General features: G+C 37.5%; 2 protein-coding genes across 9 annotated transcripts in view; both read right to left on the bottom strand.

Annotated features, from left to right (window-relative positions):
• The window catches only part of KCTD5 (potassium channel tetramerization domain containing 5), a 31,897-nt gene extending 30,309 nt beyond the window's left edge, over window positions 1–1,588 (bottom strand). For all 4 annotated transcript variants that reach the window (XM_077786925.2, XM_085591925.1, XM_021543827.4 and 1 more), the window contains exon 1: window positions 1,320–1,588. In XM_077786925.2, coding sequence (XP_077643051.1) covers window positions 1,320–1,553 — 234 coding nt within the window. In that variant the 5' untranslated portion in view covers window positions 1,554–1,588. The remainder of the gene's footprint in view (window positions 1–1,319) is intronic.
• A 174-nt stretch (window positions 1,589–1,762) lies between these two features.
• Window positions 1,763–16,535, bottom strand: part of PDPK1 (3-phosphoinositide dependent protein kinase 1) — a 32,488-nt gene continuing 17,715 nt past the window's right edge. For all 5 annotated transcript variants that reach the window (XM_077786924.2, XM_021543829.4, XM_021543828.4 and 2 more), the window contains exons 6-14: window positions 14,747–14,844; window positions 13,909–13,984; window positions 12,369–12,437; window positions 11,784–11,880; window positions 10,305–10,478; window positions 9,684–9,901; window positions 8,823–8,880; window positions 7,709–7,861; window positions 1,763–7,136 (exon numbers count right to left, since the gene is read on the bottom strand). In XM_077786924.2, coding sequence (XP_077643050.1) covers window positions 7,029–7,136; window positions 7,709–7,861; window positions 8,823–8,880; window positions 9,684–9,901; window positions 10,305–10,478; window positions 11,784–11,880; window positions 12,369–12,437; window positions 13,909–13,984; window positions 14,747–14,844 — 1,051 coding nt within the window. In that variant the 3' untranslated portion in view covers window positions 1,763–7,028. The remainder of the gene's footprint in view (window positions 7,137–7,708; window positions 7,862–8,822; window positions 8,881–9,683; window positions 9,902–10,304; window positions 10,479–11,783; window positions 11,881–12,368; window positions 12,438–13,908; window positions 13,985–14,746; window positions 14,845–16,535) is intronic.

Raw genomic sequence — 16,535 nt, forward strand, 5'->3', positions numbered from 1 at the left:
CTCCTCTTTTCAGCTGAAAAAGCCAAGTGACCTCAGCTATTTTTTTATATGTCTTTCCCTTCAGAAACTTTGTGTTCCTCCTTCAGATGCTAAGAGCCTTAGATCCCTCTGATATTGTGGTGCCCCCAAAACAGAGCAGAATGGGACAATCCCCTCCCTTGCCCAGCTGGCAATGCTGGACAACAGTGCAGGAAACAGTTGGCCCTCCCATTTGCCAGAGCATATGGCATTGCTTTATCTTTTAATTAGGAAACCTTAGAGGAATGCTTTCCTACTCTCCCACAAAGACAGTTTACCTATCAGCAAGCCACCTAGATTTTTAAATTTAGTTTTATAGGTTAATTTAAGCTCTCCATAAAAACCTCAACCAAAACCAAAGACAACTAAAAACATTCCCATACCACCACACTTCAATTTTTTTTTTCTTCTAACTCAGGAACATTACATTCTGTACCCTATGTTAAGTGTTCAAATATCCTTTCTGAAAGTTATACCTGAAAAACTGATGAAATCTACTAACCTCACTGGAAAAAAAAATTACATATAATAAGCAACTCCTTATTTTCAACCTGTTGGTTACAGAGTTATAAGCTGTTCCTTTCTTTTCCCAAACTGTACTGGAAAATGGCTTTTTGTCCATGATGCTTCAAAATTTCTTTCAGAGCCAGGACTATACACTTTATATCCATTACTACATACCATATCACAAATAAAATCTCAATAACTTTCTTCCCCTACTAAAATTGAATCAGAGTGAATACCAAAATATTCACCCACTACTTGCAATCTATGCAGAATATGCAACATTTTTTCTCTAAAAATTGCTTAAAAGACAATGTTACGTCTAAGTGAGAGATTGTTATCAAAAGTCCTTTGCTCTGGTTCTTGTAATTGAACAAGAGAATAATGACAGTGCAGAAATAACACAATGTCAGTGCATGCAGATATTTCATTAAAACGCTAAAACTAAACCCCATCAGACAACATAAAAATATTACACAAATGTACAAACGACACTACGCTGTCTGCTGTATTTATGAGCAGTTTTGTTATTCACGAACCCAACTACTTCGCACGACATCACTCATTAAGCAAAACTCTTCAAGGAAGACTCCCTCCACGGCAGCAGAGTCGTTCCTGCCTCCCCTCACCGCGGCGCCGGGCCCCGCGCTCCCTTCACGCCGCGGCCGCCCAGGCAGGTGGCACAGCGGGACCGGGCTCAGCCGCAGCGCAGCCCCGGCGCGGCCGGCGGGGAGCGGGCCCGGCGGCGGGGCAGCGAGCCCGAAGCGGGGAGCGGGCGCGGCGGGGCGCGCGCTCACCTTGTCCGAGTCCAGGTCGGGGTCGGCCTGGCAGAGGCGGAAGAGGAAGGACTTAGGGTCCCGGCAGAGCGTCTGTCGAGTGGTCAGAAAGCAGGTGCCCCCCACGTTCAGCCTGACCCACTTGCCGGGCCCCGCGCCGGGCAGCGGCGCCGAGCTACACCGACGGCAGGGCCCGCCCGCGCCGAGGCCGCCGGCCGGGGGCACCGGGAACTCACAGTGGTTCTCCGCCGCCATCCTCGCCGCCGCCGGAAGGGGCCGCCCCGCCGCCCGGCCCCCGGCGCGCCGCCCACCGGAAGCGCCCGCTGGAGCAGCGCCTGCCCCTTCTCGCCCACCGCCCCGGCGGCGCCGGCGTGGGGCCCCGAGCAGCGGTCACGGCTGCCACACGGCCGCGGCCCGGCTTACCCCATGCCCCTCGCCCCACGGCGGAAGGAAGAGGCGGAGGCCGCGCAGAACCCTACATGCCTTTATTACAGACTACCAAGCATAAGTGAAATCCGTCATCCAGTCACTAACTACACATCTACAGCACAGAGATCTGTCGAGAGGAGAATAAACAGTCATTAAATTATGAGATATGATTAAATCATCGACCAATAGAAAATTTATATAATAAAGCCAGAAAAAAGGTGTAAAATATAGTTTACAATAATTATTCACATTCAAGGCTGTACATCAATACATACAACACCATGGCCCCGAACATGAATTCAATCCAAATAATTCATATATTAGAATTTAAATAACACAGACTGAACTAGAGGCCAACAAGAGCCAGCAAATAACCTTAGAAGAATAAAAATACAAAAGTGTGTATCATATAATTGCATTATTTGCTTCTGTTTTCACAAGTCCTGGAAGAGGGGAGATTGTTTCGTGGTTTGCTGAGTGGGGGTCAGGGGTTTTGTTTCTTTGGGGTGGGTTTTTTCTTTTCTTTCTGTACATCACAGTTACAGCTACAAACCACATAGAGAATATTACATGTGTAGCTGACTGCCACCAACCTGAAAACAGCATACAATATCAAAACTGATCGTGGTTCCTCAATCCTAATTTTTCTCTTTTATCAGATATAGTTTTCAGTTCTGCTACCATTTCGAACATTCACCACATCAAGTCTGTTAGTACATGGCCATAGGAAGTTTTGTCAAATGGCAATCATCTACATTCATGGCCCAGCTGACAGAGCGATCTCTCTCTTGACCAGGGACAAGACTTGATGAAATGGCATGAAGCTGAGAGCTTTAGGGTTTGGTGTCAGGAAAAGATCACAGGAGCTTTAGATTAGGCGTCAGGAAAAGGTTTTTCACTCAGAGGGTGGCTGAATACTGGAACAGGCTCCCCAGGAAGCACACTATCAAGCCTGCCTGAGTTCAAGGTGTCTGGCACATGGTGGGATTGCTGGGGAATCCTGTGCAGTGCCAAGAGTTGGACTTGATGACCTTGAATCTTTCTAATTCAATAGATTCTCTTTATGCTAAAATGAGGCTATTGGGTGTTTAAGAACCTCTCCAACTGTTTATTGCATAAGGGTAATTTCTTCTATGAAAGAGGAAACATTCTGAAATTATCAGTCATAAATGAAAACATGCCATTTTGGATTACAGAGCTACTTGTCTGTAAGCTCACTTGATCAACTGATAAACAATCTGCATCATGAGGCTTTGCAGGAGGATTTCCACTTGATTCATAAAATATTTCCATGAAGCATTACAGGCATTCAGCAAAATTTCAGATAAAAATACTGCACCTATTTGTGCAATTTACTAGTAGAAAGAATGATCAGAATCCATCCAGAGGCCACATCCTTAGGCAACTATTACACAAGTTCTCTCCTCAGCAAGGTGTTGAAATCAAATGTTTTTTCCACAGGCCAAATGAAGTAATTGTCTTGACTTTACTAAACCATTCAGAAGAAAATGTACAGGCGGGAAATTCCCATAATTCTTCAAAGTTCCCAGCACAAAAAACAATTGTATCAAACACATTGAATTAAGCATCTTGAACTATGAAAGCTGATTAGAATAATCACATCTTTGTTTCAATCCACAATTCTTTTCAGACTTGTATATAGCAGATACCTCACAATTAAATCACATCAGAAGGAGAAAAGTAGAGCACAGTACTGATAATTTGATCATTTCAGCAACTAAGTGCCTAGCAAATGGAACTGTAATAGGCAATATCAGTCTGCTAACAATGCCTCAACATCACATCTGAAGTAACTCTTTCTTAATACAAAACTTTTACAAAACTGGACTTTAAGGCAAATGGTTACAAACTGATTTCTCAGTTTATTGAAGTAGTCCTTAACTTGTGACTGGGCAGTAGTACTTCATCCTTTTTTGAGCTCCACACCAAAGAAAAAGATGGAATAAATACCTTTCTGAAGTTCAAATACTAAGCAAAGCAAAATTACAACATTATTGACCAGATTCTTCATACATGATTGACAATTGTTGAAATTCAAGAGATGGAATGAATCAACAGATTTGGTTTTCAGAAGGCATGCAGTAAGGAGAAATCTTAAGAAGAGTCTTCAAGTACCTAAAATTTTTTTCTGCTTTGAAAACCTTGGATTAAAAGCAGAAAAATCACCTGGCCTATGTGCAGCTCTGAAGAACCTCCCTTGCACATTTCATTCCATGAACTCCCATGAGCCACAGGAGTGATCTTCAGGACAAAGACCTGATTCTACCCCACATCAAGTATAAAAATTTAAAATGGGTACCAGCCCTTCATGGTATGCAGCACTTCTCAACACACATTTAAGTGGACAAACTGGTAAAACATACTTGAATCCACAATTGCTTTGTGATGCCTCACTCTATACTCTTGTCACTTTTCAAACCCACAGATTCTACACATAGTCCAAGAAATAGAAATATCTCTCCCAGGAAAGTTCTAGCTCTTTCCCAAAAAAGCAGTAACTATGTAAGACTGGATTAGGAATACTGAAGCTCTAAATGGAGTGATGCCTGTAAGAGATGCTTACAGTTTTCCAATAACAGCTTTGTCAATTAAAAAAGAAAAAAGGACTTCTAGAATGCAGACATTAGCATTCCAGATACCTTCTTGACAGCTTACTGCTACCAAGATTTACAAGGCTGGCTGAAAGCTTTTGGTGGGCAGGATGAAAGCCTATGGACAGATTTCCAAGGTGTCAAAAACCATAATTAATTTGCTATGGTAAAATCACTAAAAATCTAAATATTACAGAAAACATGTTTAAGCACACCTAGATCTCTACCTCGTTAACAAGCCAATGGAGGTAATTTTGCCAGACTTTTTAAGTGATGTCAAGTTTTGTCACACTGAACAGCAGTGGCACTGTGACTCTCCATCACTGCCAAACTCTCCTGTATTAAGTTGGGAATATGTCTGTCTAGATCTTAATACCAGAGACTAAATCCAAAAGCAGTAAGGTTGTCTCCAGCGGACACAATACATGGCTGGAATTTGACAGCTGGAGAACAAATGGATAGCATTGCAACAGACTTAAAATACATGTTATCTTGGTTAGAACAGCATGTATAACTCACTACAGACACAGATCAAAGGTACACTATGCTATTCAAATTTGAGTGATGAGTATACTTTGTATGTGATGGAATTTCTCATGATGCAAAGGGAACATTTTTCTGTCTTCCTCAGCCATTTACAGGACCCCTTCTCCCCCTTAACACCAGACACAGTAAGCCAGGGATTTGCTTCTCTCAGTTTTCCATATGTGGTGGGTACAGAAGACTACAGGAATGCAGTTGCTCCAAAAGAAAAGGCAACTGCACTGTCTCTTTTAAAGACTGGAAAAGCTGAACTGCCATCAAGTTCAACCACATAACACAGTTTTTAAGAGATCAATAATAAATCTCCTTCACCCTGTAAAAGAAAATATTCTACATTCACATATTTTCTGAGAAATCTGATAAGCTATTGTTCTTAAAATACTGCTTCTAGAGAACAGTAGCCTATGAGTTTTTTCAACATTGTAGAGAAACCTTTCTTTGGTGGAAGGAAAAGCACATCATAAATGTGCTTTTTGTCAAATATCATAGTATGACAACTCAAAATGCAAAGTAATGGTATATGCAATGAGTGAATAAGTAAGTGCGATGTTTATACTGCTTTTAAAACAAGGAAGGAATGCCTTTGTCCAGACCTAGGTCATTCTCCTCTGCAAGGTTTAGGAACACAAACTTGTAGAAAATACCACTGGGGAAGTTTTTTTTCTAGCACACAGGAAGATGTGTCTTTGTAACATGACAAGAAATGTTTGACCACAAAACCAGCCATAATTGGAAAAGGATAAAGAAGATTGATATGAAAAATATTTTCATTTTATAGATATGCTTTAAGTACCATGTATTTTCCCTTTTGTATCAATATTTGGCTTTGATTTTCTGACCAGATTACTTTATTATCTGTATTTCAACTCCTTACAGTTTTTCCAGAGCTCCTGAATATTTGGCCAAGGACCAGAAATAGAATTGACATCTCATTACACAATGAGACAAAAAAAAAAAAAAGTCAAGTAATCAATTGTACAAAAATTGCACAATTGTACACCTCCTTCTCTACCCAAGACAATAGGTTGGCCCCACTAAAATGCACAACACATGCACAACCTGGAAAGAAAGCTTCTAGCTCTCATCTGCTGAAATGGTGAAAAACTATCTACTATTTCAATAGTAGCCTTTTCTCCCCGATACTAACTAGTTTCTCTTTTAGTTAGCATTAGTTAAAAGCATGCTGGTAAGTTTATTGTCCCTTGATTAAACACACATGACTTATTAAAATTTAAACTTCATATTTAAAATGCTTCAGAAGCCAACATTCCAATTCTAGAAATTTCAGTGCTATGTTCAGCATTTTACTCTCACAAAAGCTTTATCATTGGAGCCTGTCTGCCAGACAAATGCATCTGATTCATTCACATAATTACTATAGTACCACACAAACCCTGCAACCAGATCTATGTTAGAAATTACGTAAGGGTGCAACCAACCTGGCTATAAATGCCATATACCAATAAGCTGGGGGACTGTGAGAAAAGGAAGAGAAAACCAAGAGGTGGTACTTAGGAGAGGCATATAAAAGGTCCCTGATGAAACACAGTTTAATGATAATCTGAGAGTCACAGAAAACTCCAGCCCCATAAAATGCAAGGCTGGTACATGATTCAGCATGTGTGCGTGTGGATTGGTTTTAATTCATCTTAATTGAAGCTGGTAATGCAAGGTCTATCCACTAGTCTGCAGCAGAAACAGAACTGAAGTGCACAAAAGCAAGATCTTCACAGCAATGATATGCATATGGAAGCCTCAACAGAAGCACAAAGAGCGAGCAAAGCAACCCTGAATTCCATTAGGTTTTTGCTTTTCTTCCTTTTTTTCTTCTTAAAAAAAACAAACAAAAAAAAAAACCAAAACAAAAAACCCCAACCCCCCCAAAAAACAAAACAAACCCCAAAAAACCACACAAATGAACCCCCCACAAAAAGCACCCCAAAAAAACCCCAAACAAACAAAAGAAGAAAACCAAAACCAAAAAACCAAAAACAAAAGCCAAAAATCATTAAAAAAACCCCAAGAACATTTCAGACGTATGCTTCCCCTTAGATGGTAATAGGTGGGCTGAAAAGATTCCTCTGATCGGCTGCACACGGAGTTCTAGCAGCAAGTAGGAAAACTGGGAAATTTTGGATGAACTTTACTATTTTGCAGCATTCTGGTGGTATCTGTGCCGCCAAACTTCATGTATTTTTTTGCACCATTTATGAGCATTCCCACTTGGGTCCATCAGGTAATATGTCCTGTTTGGCTATAAGTAAACAACATTTTAATGATTATTACAAAAAGCAGTAGTAATTCTGCACCTACCAATAAAATAACTATTGAGAATAAGCTCATTGACTTTCTGAAAGTTAAATTCAATTACAGCTAAATAACATTATATATTACTGATTAACCATACATCTGGCACCTGAATATTTTTAAGCAGTCAATTGACAATATATTATACACCTCTCCTGATTCACTACATATAAGGCGGACTAAATGTTAAGTCATTAAGAATGTCCTTCAAAGCCCAAAATCCACTTACAGTTTATTTAAACACTAATAATAAAAATACAGTTGCATTTTTGTGATAAATGTGTATGTCAGAGTGACATTTTGTGTGATTTTTATTATTTTTCAATTTTGTTTGTGGGTGTGGATTTTGTGCTTTCTTTTGTTGGCTAACTTTGTTCAGGTTTTTGATTAGTTTTGTTTTAAATTAGGACTATGAAATTTTCTATCTAAGCAATTATACTTTCTCCAGAAAAATCTTTTTGATAACTTACAGAAATTGCCCAAGCAAACTTACAAAGAAAATTCAGAAAATAAACTTACCGTGTGAACAAAAAATGTCTTAAAATTCTTGGCTTCTGGACGCAACTCTAAAGACCATGGAATTTCTCCTTTTAGAACTTTGTTGACAGGATCCACATAATACAGGTGAGGCCCTTCTGTAAGCAGCAATTGGCGCCGACGTGCAAACAATCCCTAACAAGAAAAGTAGAAGCAGCAATGCAAAAAAACACAAAACAAACAAAAACCCAGCAACAAACAAACACCCCCCCAAACCAAAACCAAACAAACCATGAGGGAATTAAAAATGTAAATTTACATATCTCTGAACTGAACAATAGAGGCAGGATAAAACCAGCACAGTGCTAGGATGGTATATTTGTGGGGGGGATATCTTTATTTTTACTTTACCTATTTGACCTCTCTCCTTTTTTAGGGTGTTGCAGTGCATTATTCTACTACGTGGCGAAACACAAGTACTATTTGAGGAAAGTATCTTCAAGCTAGCAAAACCTTAAACACCTAGCAGCACAGAGTGAAGCAGAATCTATTTCTCAAAGAAACCAATAGTCTTGATTTTGTAGCAAGAACTACAAAGAAGCAGGTAGTCACTTAGACGAAGGAGAACCTTCTTTCTGCTAAAGCTGATGCCGACTATCCTTGCTTATCTGTAAATTACTGAAATTAACACTTAAAGTTGTTCTAATACTACCTCTGCCTCTTTCAGGATAAAGAGACAAAGATCCAGGAACAAAAGCAAAGTTGAGAACAATATTGGTAATTTTTTTGGGTGTTTTTGGTTCACGCCACATTCACACATGCATCAAGAAAGAGTGTTTATTAGATTATATCAGACTGGGAGGAGGAGGACAAGCAAATACTCATTTGCTACAATCTCAAAATGAAAGCATCAACAGCGATTTACTTAGGCTTTTCCAAGAAATCAAGAGCACATCACTAAATCAAGAGCACATCACTAAATCAAGAAAAAATCCAATCTACTCACAAGAAAACAGTGAATTTTTAAAAATAGCTTGTTTATAGGTGACAAATTGTTTGAACAAGGAAGCTTTAAAACGGGCTCCTTATCTATGCTGCAGTTGTACAAAAATTTGACAGCTCGATCTTGTTACAGGATATTAAGAAAAGCCCTTACCTTTCTTTTGTCCACTGGACCCATTTTTAGGATTAAGTTATTTTCTACAAACTGATGCCTTAGAAAAAAAAAAAAAAACTATTACTCCAGAAGTAATTCTTTCACAGAAACAGCTATAATGATCAAACAGTTTTTCATGTCACTCCCTAGCATGTCTTTTTCCACGAGAGTCCTGAACAACTTTAGTATATAAGTTTTGGACTTTTTCCTTAGCCCAGACCAGTGAGTTTTTTCTAAAATTTGACAGAGGGTAAAAAAACCAACCAAACAAAACCAAAGCCAAACAGAAGAACCCAAACTAAAACAAAAAAATAACAGAACCAAACTAAACAGGAACAAAAAATACACAAGATAAAAATAAACCCCAAACAAACCAACCAACAAGAAAAAAAAAAAAAACCCTTAGCACGCCCCCTCCATCCCCAAGGAACATCAACAATGACAAAAATTCACACGTAAGAGACTTCTCTAAAGAGTGAAAAGAAATGCTGTTACATAGTCTGGAGGTATTTTGTTAGAATACGATCATGCAAAAAATTCCAACAACTTATGGCATCCGTAAGAAAGGAGGAACCTTTTCTAGTTCTAGGATTGTAGAGCGAAGACTCCACAGCACTCGATAGCGTCATTCTGCCTATCTTATAAACACACTCTGCATCATCTTCTAGACCTTGTAAATTTTAGATACAATATTAGGGTTTTGCTGCTATTGCTTTAAAGATAGAAACCAAGAAAAATCTAGTTACTAATTGTTTACTTGAAAATAGTAAGATTGACAAATATTAATTTGAATCAAAATCACTTTTTTTTCCAGGATTCTTTATTGCTGTGCAATTATTTAGCTACAGTCAAAGATCCTACCAAGGATTTCCACCAGCTTGTTTTGCTAGAAGTAACCTCTTCTCGTCTTCAGAAAACTGTAAATCCAGCTCAAAGGAATTGTTGTCAAGATCATGAATATATTGTTCAATATTTCCTCCTGATGTCTGTGGTGTACTTGTCTCTGCAGCAGACAGTGAATGGGAAGAGGCAGAACTAGAAACTTGCATGCAACCGAACTGACTCAGGAGATTGTCATACTAAAGGAGGAAACAAAATGAAGTAATTAAATATCTTTTATTAAAAGGCTTATTTTGCACTAAACTGTGGCTTTTAATTTAAGCATGCTTTAGTTTATTTTGCTTTTGGGACAAACCCGAGCCTATTCCCTATAGATCAGCAGGCATTTATGCAAAAAAGTATGATTGATCAAAAGCAAGCCAGTCTTGTTTTTTCAAAATACTCACTTTATCAGAAAACAACTGCTGATTTAAGTAAAAACTTAACCAGCAATATTTATTATATTCTTAATCATTAAAAGATAACTAATATGTAGTTTCAGTAAAAACATTTAAATCAGTATTTATATTAATATTCAATATTTATGTTATAATGGAAGTCTCAGGCAGCATCAGAGCTGAATACAGCAGTACACAAACATACATTTCCGTAACAATCTTCATCATCCTCTGACATAGCAGGTAAATACGCTGTAAGTTTAGGGGGTGTCTGAAGATGTAGGTTCTCCCACACAATGGATTCGAAGAAGGGGTGAGCCTTAAGAGGCCCATATCCTCCCATTTCTTCACAACCTAATCGGTTGGTAGCATCTAGAACCTAAGCAAATTAAAATTAAGTTAAGCTGCATAAAATAATGACAAAAGGCAAGCATTATTCCCATTTGCAAAGCACCATGTGAAAACGTAAAATCAGTCTGTCCCCCTGCCCTAAGCACACATATCTATAATATAAAAAGGTTGTTTATAATAAAAGATGTTATTTGTCAGTATGTCTTGTCAACAACATTTTGTATTTGATCAGCTCACAGATCTAGGGACAGGAGCACTAATTTAGGTCGACACAATTTTTTGGCTTTGCTTCTTCATAAAGACTGAAACAAACATACAGAGAAGGCCTGACACACCTCATTTAAGTTTAGTCCACCATTGCATTCTAGTGATGCAAGAAGCTGTGGAAACTACAGTTGGTGTTAAACATCAGCCTCTCAAGCACCTTAAAATGACACAGTTCTCAGGATACAACCAGGTTAACACAGCCTAGACTTCACCATTCAGGAGATGCTAGCTTGGTGACAGAACTGGTCTTGGACCCAGGAACGCACTGATAGGCCTTTCAAGTTGTATTTATCATCATCCACAAAGGTTAGTGTTTCCTCCCCATCCCCTGCTAATATGATAGATTATTGAACTTAAAAAAGCTTATAACAGCTAAAATGTTCTCTGCATATTCACTTGAGTGTCATGACTATAATCTCACTGATGGAACAGAATTACTTTTCTTCCTACTTGTCAAACCTTCACGGGCAGAGTAATTCTTAGACTGATACTACTGAGACATGCTAAGTGTATGCTAAAATGCAAGGCAACTGGATTTATATTGTAATGAATATATCTGTCTGTGATGTACAGGATGCTGGTTTTCAACTAAATGATCCCTCATACAACTCAAAACCAATTAATCTAAGAACTACATACGCCTAAGTATTTGAATCTCAATTTCTGTTTGTAATGCACAGTATCTAAAATTGTTTGCTTCCATTTCATAGAAAGACATTCCTTGTCCTTCTGACAATTCTTGTTAGAATTCAGATTTTTAAAAATGAAGTGCTGTTTAATAGCAGATGTTGATTTTCAAGACAGTACCCTACACAGTCAATAATGCTCACAGATGTTCATATTATAAGATTTGCAAGAGTGCCTAAAAATGTTCAGAAAAGAGAACTACATAAGCTGAATGCTCTCCAATGTCATCAAAGCATTTAATGACAAATCAATTTCAGTGATACCTTTTGGTTCAAGAAGTTAGGCATTTAGGTAACTTGGTCAGTTATTAAAAAAAAACCCACAAACCAAAAGCCAAGACAAGCATACTACATTCAATAAGAAAAGCACAAATATTTACCAATAGCTTTTCCACAAGGTCTTTTGCCTTGGGAAAAAATTTTTCTGGGAAGTCATATTCCAACTTTATTATCTTCTGGAATATAAGATATTCATTTCTGCAGAAGAGAAAAACATTAACTCTTGTTACTAGCTCTCCATGGTTCTTTCACCTTAACCTGAATAAAGCAGGCAAATATTAAACAAAAAAAATCTAGAAGTTACATTCCCATAAACCTTCGATGAAGGGGTACTATGAGTCTGTAAGGACCAGATACTTGAGCAATAAAAACAAAAGCTCAAATGACTCAACAGAGAGTGCTGAGGATATGCCTTATAAACCTCTTCTCAGACAGTTATATAGTTACCATCATGGCACAAATTACGTGTGAAATTCTAGGACAGCTTAAGGAATCTCTCTCTCAGGAACTCTAGTTATAGCTGTCTAAGCAATTTCATGACATCAAAAAGGACAAATAAAAGCAGGCATGACAGTAATACCAGCTCTACAGAATGAAAATACTTCAGAACTGACAATAAGGTAAAAATCCAATCAGAGGCAATATATTTATGATCCATGTGTAAATAGTTAGCTCAAATCTCTTACCCAGCTCTAAATGGAGGCAATCCAGCTACAAGTTGATATATTATGCATCCCAGAGCCCAGAGGTCAGAGCTTCAAAACAAAGAGGAAAAAACATAGACTATTTTTTGTAAAATAAATCTTTAAAATGAATTCTAAAAAGAAAATTTCTTAACCTTCTGCTACTTAGAACATAGCATGAACCCAGTGGACAAACCTGCTTTGTATATTTTCCACCATATTTTTACTTCAGCCCTTGACAGAAGAGTAGGCTAGCAACACAACTCAAAAGAAAAAACTGTAGAGTAACAGTCCCACAAAAACTGACTCTTAAGCACAAGTGGAAGACAGGTGAATTCTCAGTCAAAACAATGGGTAAGTAATGACTTTGAAAAGAATACTGATTATCCACATGATGATTCAAAGATGCATCCAGCTTAATTTAATATATTCCCCTTCAGCATTAAGATACTTCCCACTCAATATTTGATTAAAAAAAAGTCGTATTACAATACAGTTTTTTTACCTTTTTCATTTAAAGCTTTTCTTCAGACATAAACAAAAAGACAGGCTATAATGGTGAGGGAAAGCTGTGTTCTAGCATGGTGGGTAAAGGAAATCTTTAGTGTGTTGGCCTGAAAGAACATTTTTAACGTATTTTACCTCAAGGTAAGCTACCCATAGATTCCATTAAAGCTTCAAAATCCTCATGGAAAACTAAAATACTAACAAAGACTTAAAACTACTCAAATTAAGCTTTCTGTACAGGTGAAGCATTATGCAACTTCTAAAAGAAGATGATAGTCTAAGTCTTTCCATTAGCCAAAAGAGGCAAAAGCTCTTCACTAAAAGATGTGAAAAGTTTGGTAGTATCTCTATCACTTCAAGAAATGCTAGCACAAATTACTACAGCTATTCACATAAATGATCCTTTTAACCTGTGCTTTGTCAGCGACTAGCTTACTCTTCCATGACTGCAGTAAAATAGATATACATATTCAGTAGGATACCACCAACAAGCAATTTTAATGAGTTCAGAAATTTCTTAAGGGCATTACTCATACCGGTCAGAGAGACGAGCTTTAAAATGTTGCAAATCCTAAGTACAGTTTAGGAAAGATAACTGTAAGCTGATCTAAATACAAGTCAAAGAAAGCTGCAGCCTTATCCTTAACTGAACAGTATGTGACAATCTGCTGTTCCTACAGCAGGAAATACCATGTTTGAGAAATCTTATATAAAATGGAATTAAAATAATTTTATTACTTGGATAGTAGATTTTTCTGATGTATTTATGAGTGAGAAATCCAACTTCACCTTACATATTTCCTTTTCCAACAACACCTAATCCTGTTAGTAGAACTCAAAAAAGTAGATGAACTGAGGAAATCAGCCCTCAGGCAAGAAGTAATATTTAATTAGAAAAAAATTTTCAAACTCTATAAAAATACTCAAGCATCTTGTTTCTTTAAAATACTAAGCTTGCTTGCTTGATTTATCCACTCGTCCCCATTTGACAGTTTCCTGACAGAGGCAGTAAAGTTCTGGAATATAGAGCCCTCACCTTTTACAGGCAGATTTCTCTGTCAGCAGTTCTGGAGAAACATATTGTGCTGTCCCTACAAATGAGTTTGCCCGCGCTGTTAAGGAAATAGAAAGAAATAAGCAAATACATATTTATGCATAAGCCAATATTCCCCTTCCTCCCCTGTCACCACCCAGTTAAAAAAAAAAAAACAAACCCAAAAGCAATCCACTGCAAGTTACATAAGGCTGCAAAGAACCTATGAGAACCTAAGAGAATTTAACTTCTCTACCTATCCACAAAACCTGCTTGGAAGAAACAAATCAATCTCAGTGACACCTATGTGGTTCAAGAAGCTAGGCATTTAGGTACTTAGGTATAAAATCTACAAAAGTTTGCTACAGTTAAGAAAAAAGTGTCAATGGAATTCAGTTCAGCCTAGTGCTTTTTTCAGGCATTGTTTGCAGCATCTATTTACAAGCTATTAGTAACAACTGCAGACACATTAATTCTACAACCTTCACATTTGCACAATTCTTTCAGCCACTGGAGTTAAACATGTAAGCAGAGTTAAAATTTACTGTATCAGGTGAGCCATGGTACCTATTTGTATTCTTGTCTTGCAAATGAAAACTAAGTAATCTGAAGTAGTTCAACTTCCCAATCTATTTGGTAATCTAGCTGGTATTCCACTACACCAAATACTACCTCCTCTGATATAAACTAAGTAGTGATAGTCAAAACTGTTTCAAGATGTTTTAGTGTTTAGGTGAGGTAATGACATGATAAGGTTACAATCTGGTAAATACAACACATGCACATTTTCAAAGGATCACTTGCTATAATTATTGGTGTCACATAATGAATAATTGCAAACCTTGTCTGCTATCTGCAGATAATACTTTTGCTGTTCCGAAGTCTGTTATTTGAATGTGCATATCTTCATTTAATAAGATGTTCTCTGGCTTAAGGTCCCTGGAAAAGACAGATTTTTATGCTCAAACAGCATACAAATTAAAGTTGAAAAACTGTCTAATGACTTAGGTACATAATAAATAATGCACACATTCTATAAACATTGCTACAATAACTTCTCTAACATGTGGCTGTCAACCTGCAGACTAACAGATTTTGTTAAATCCATTAACTTTTCTTTTAAACATCATGTAAATAATCTCAAAACTATGATATTGTATATGTCACGTGTTCAAAAACTTAAAAAAACAAACCAAACAAAAAACCCAAACAAATCCCAACAAAAACCCCACTTCACACACACACAAAACCCCATGCCCCTTCACTCCAAAGCCCTAATTTAAATAACATCTGACAGATTGATATAGCATTAAGATTTTCTACATCTGTTTCCTCAGCGCAAAACCCCAGTTAGTCAAACACTAGCAAACCCACCTCCATGCATAATCATGCGTCATTTCAAATGCATGCCTACAATTTGCAGACACAGCCTCCAATTCTGAATAAAATCAGACTTCACAGTATCACAAACACAACAGATAGCAGTACAGAGCTAGATGTCAAGAGGTGCATTAGAAACAACTTAAGAGCATTCATTTACACTGATACGATATGCCTTTGCATCAAGCTTCCTTAGCTGATCCAAAAAAAACCTACATACTTCCCTCCTAAGCAGAATCTTTGAATGCTCATAAAGAAATCTAGGAGCATGCGAGTTGTTTTGTTTGACTGCTAAGAAAAAAACAATAAAAACTGAAAGCTGTTTCTGTCAATCACTGTGCAGCACTATTTTCTTCAGATTGACGCCCCCTACTATGGAAAAGTACCAGAGAGCAACAAGCCATAAAAATCCTGTTGATTTTCCTGTGCCTGTCCTATGAGAGAAGTAGATAGTATGTGAATGGAATGGATCCTTTTAACAGTTCTGTGCAGGGCTTTTTTAAGATATGTATGTATGTAGATATATTGTACTCTATACACACTTCATATATACTGTTTTCATAATATACCCTATACCTACATTAATACTGGATTATGGATCTATAGCTATAGATCTAAATACATAGAGAGATAACTGTAATAAATTCTCCGGGGTAGCCTGACATCTTAAAGTGGTTCTATCTCATGTCCTATTTCTTTGGGCAGCAAAAAATCCCAAGAGTTTTCAGGCATTGCTTGAGCTGTATCCTCATAAACTTCATACTAAGTTCTCCAATTGCACAATTTTACTGTTTTCTTTTGAGCTCCTTGTAGGGTCCTTCATATAAAAACAAGTATAAAGCAGCTCTTCTCCAATATGAGGTTTCCAATATAGGCTTAGTAACACTGAAGATCATGCCACATTAATTTTATAAGCATCCTCTCAGCCGAAACACATGAACTGTAAAATCAAAGTGAAACTGGGAGTTCTTGAACTTTCCCCCTGCCCCCTAGAAAATACTACACTTTCAGTATGCTCCACATCCATCCCCCTTAGATTCAAATTCAAATTATTTTGCAAAAACTTGTACTTAAAAGGAAAAACTGTTTTTGTAATAACTGAAAAAAATAATACTATCAGAACTATAATCAGTCACCTTTTGCCAACTAGCACCTAGTGTCCCATGACAACTGCTTGATAACCTAAACACAATAGCTTTCTTACCCAAAAATAAGTTTTGCAGCTCAGATGTCTAGCATTTAAAACTTTA

The sequence above is a fragment of the Lonchura striata genome, chromosome 14 (genome assembly GCF_050655825.1).
Source record: "Lonchura striata isolate lonStrDom1 chromosome 14, ASM5065582v1, whole genome shotgun sequence".
NCBI classification, from domain to species: Eukaryota; Metazoa; Chordata; class Aves; order Passeriformes; family Estrildidae; genus Lonchura; species Lonchura striata.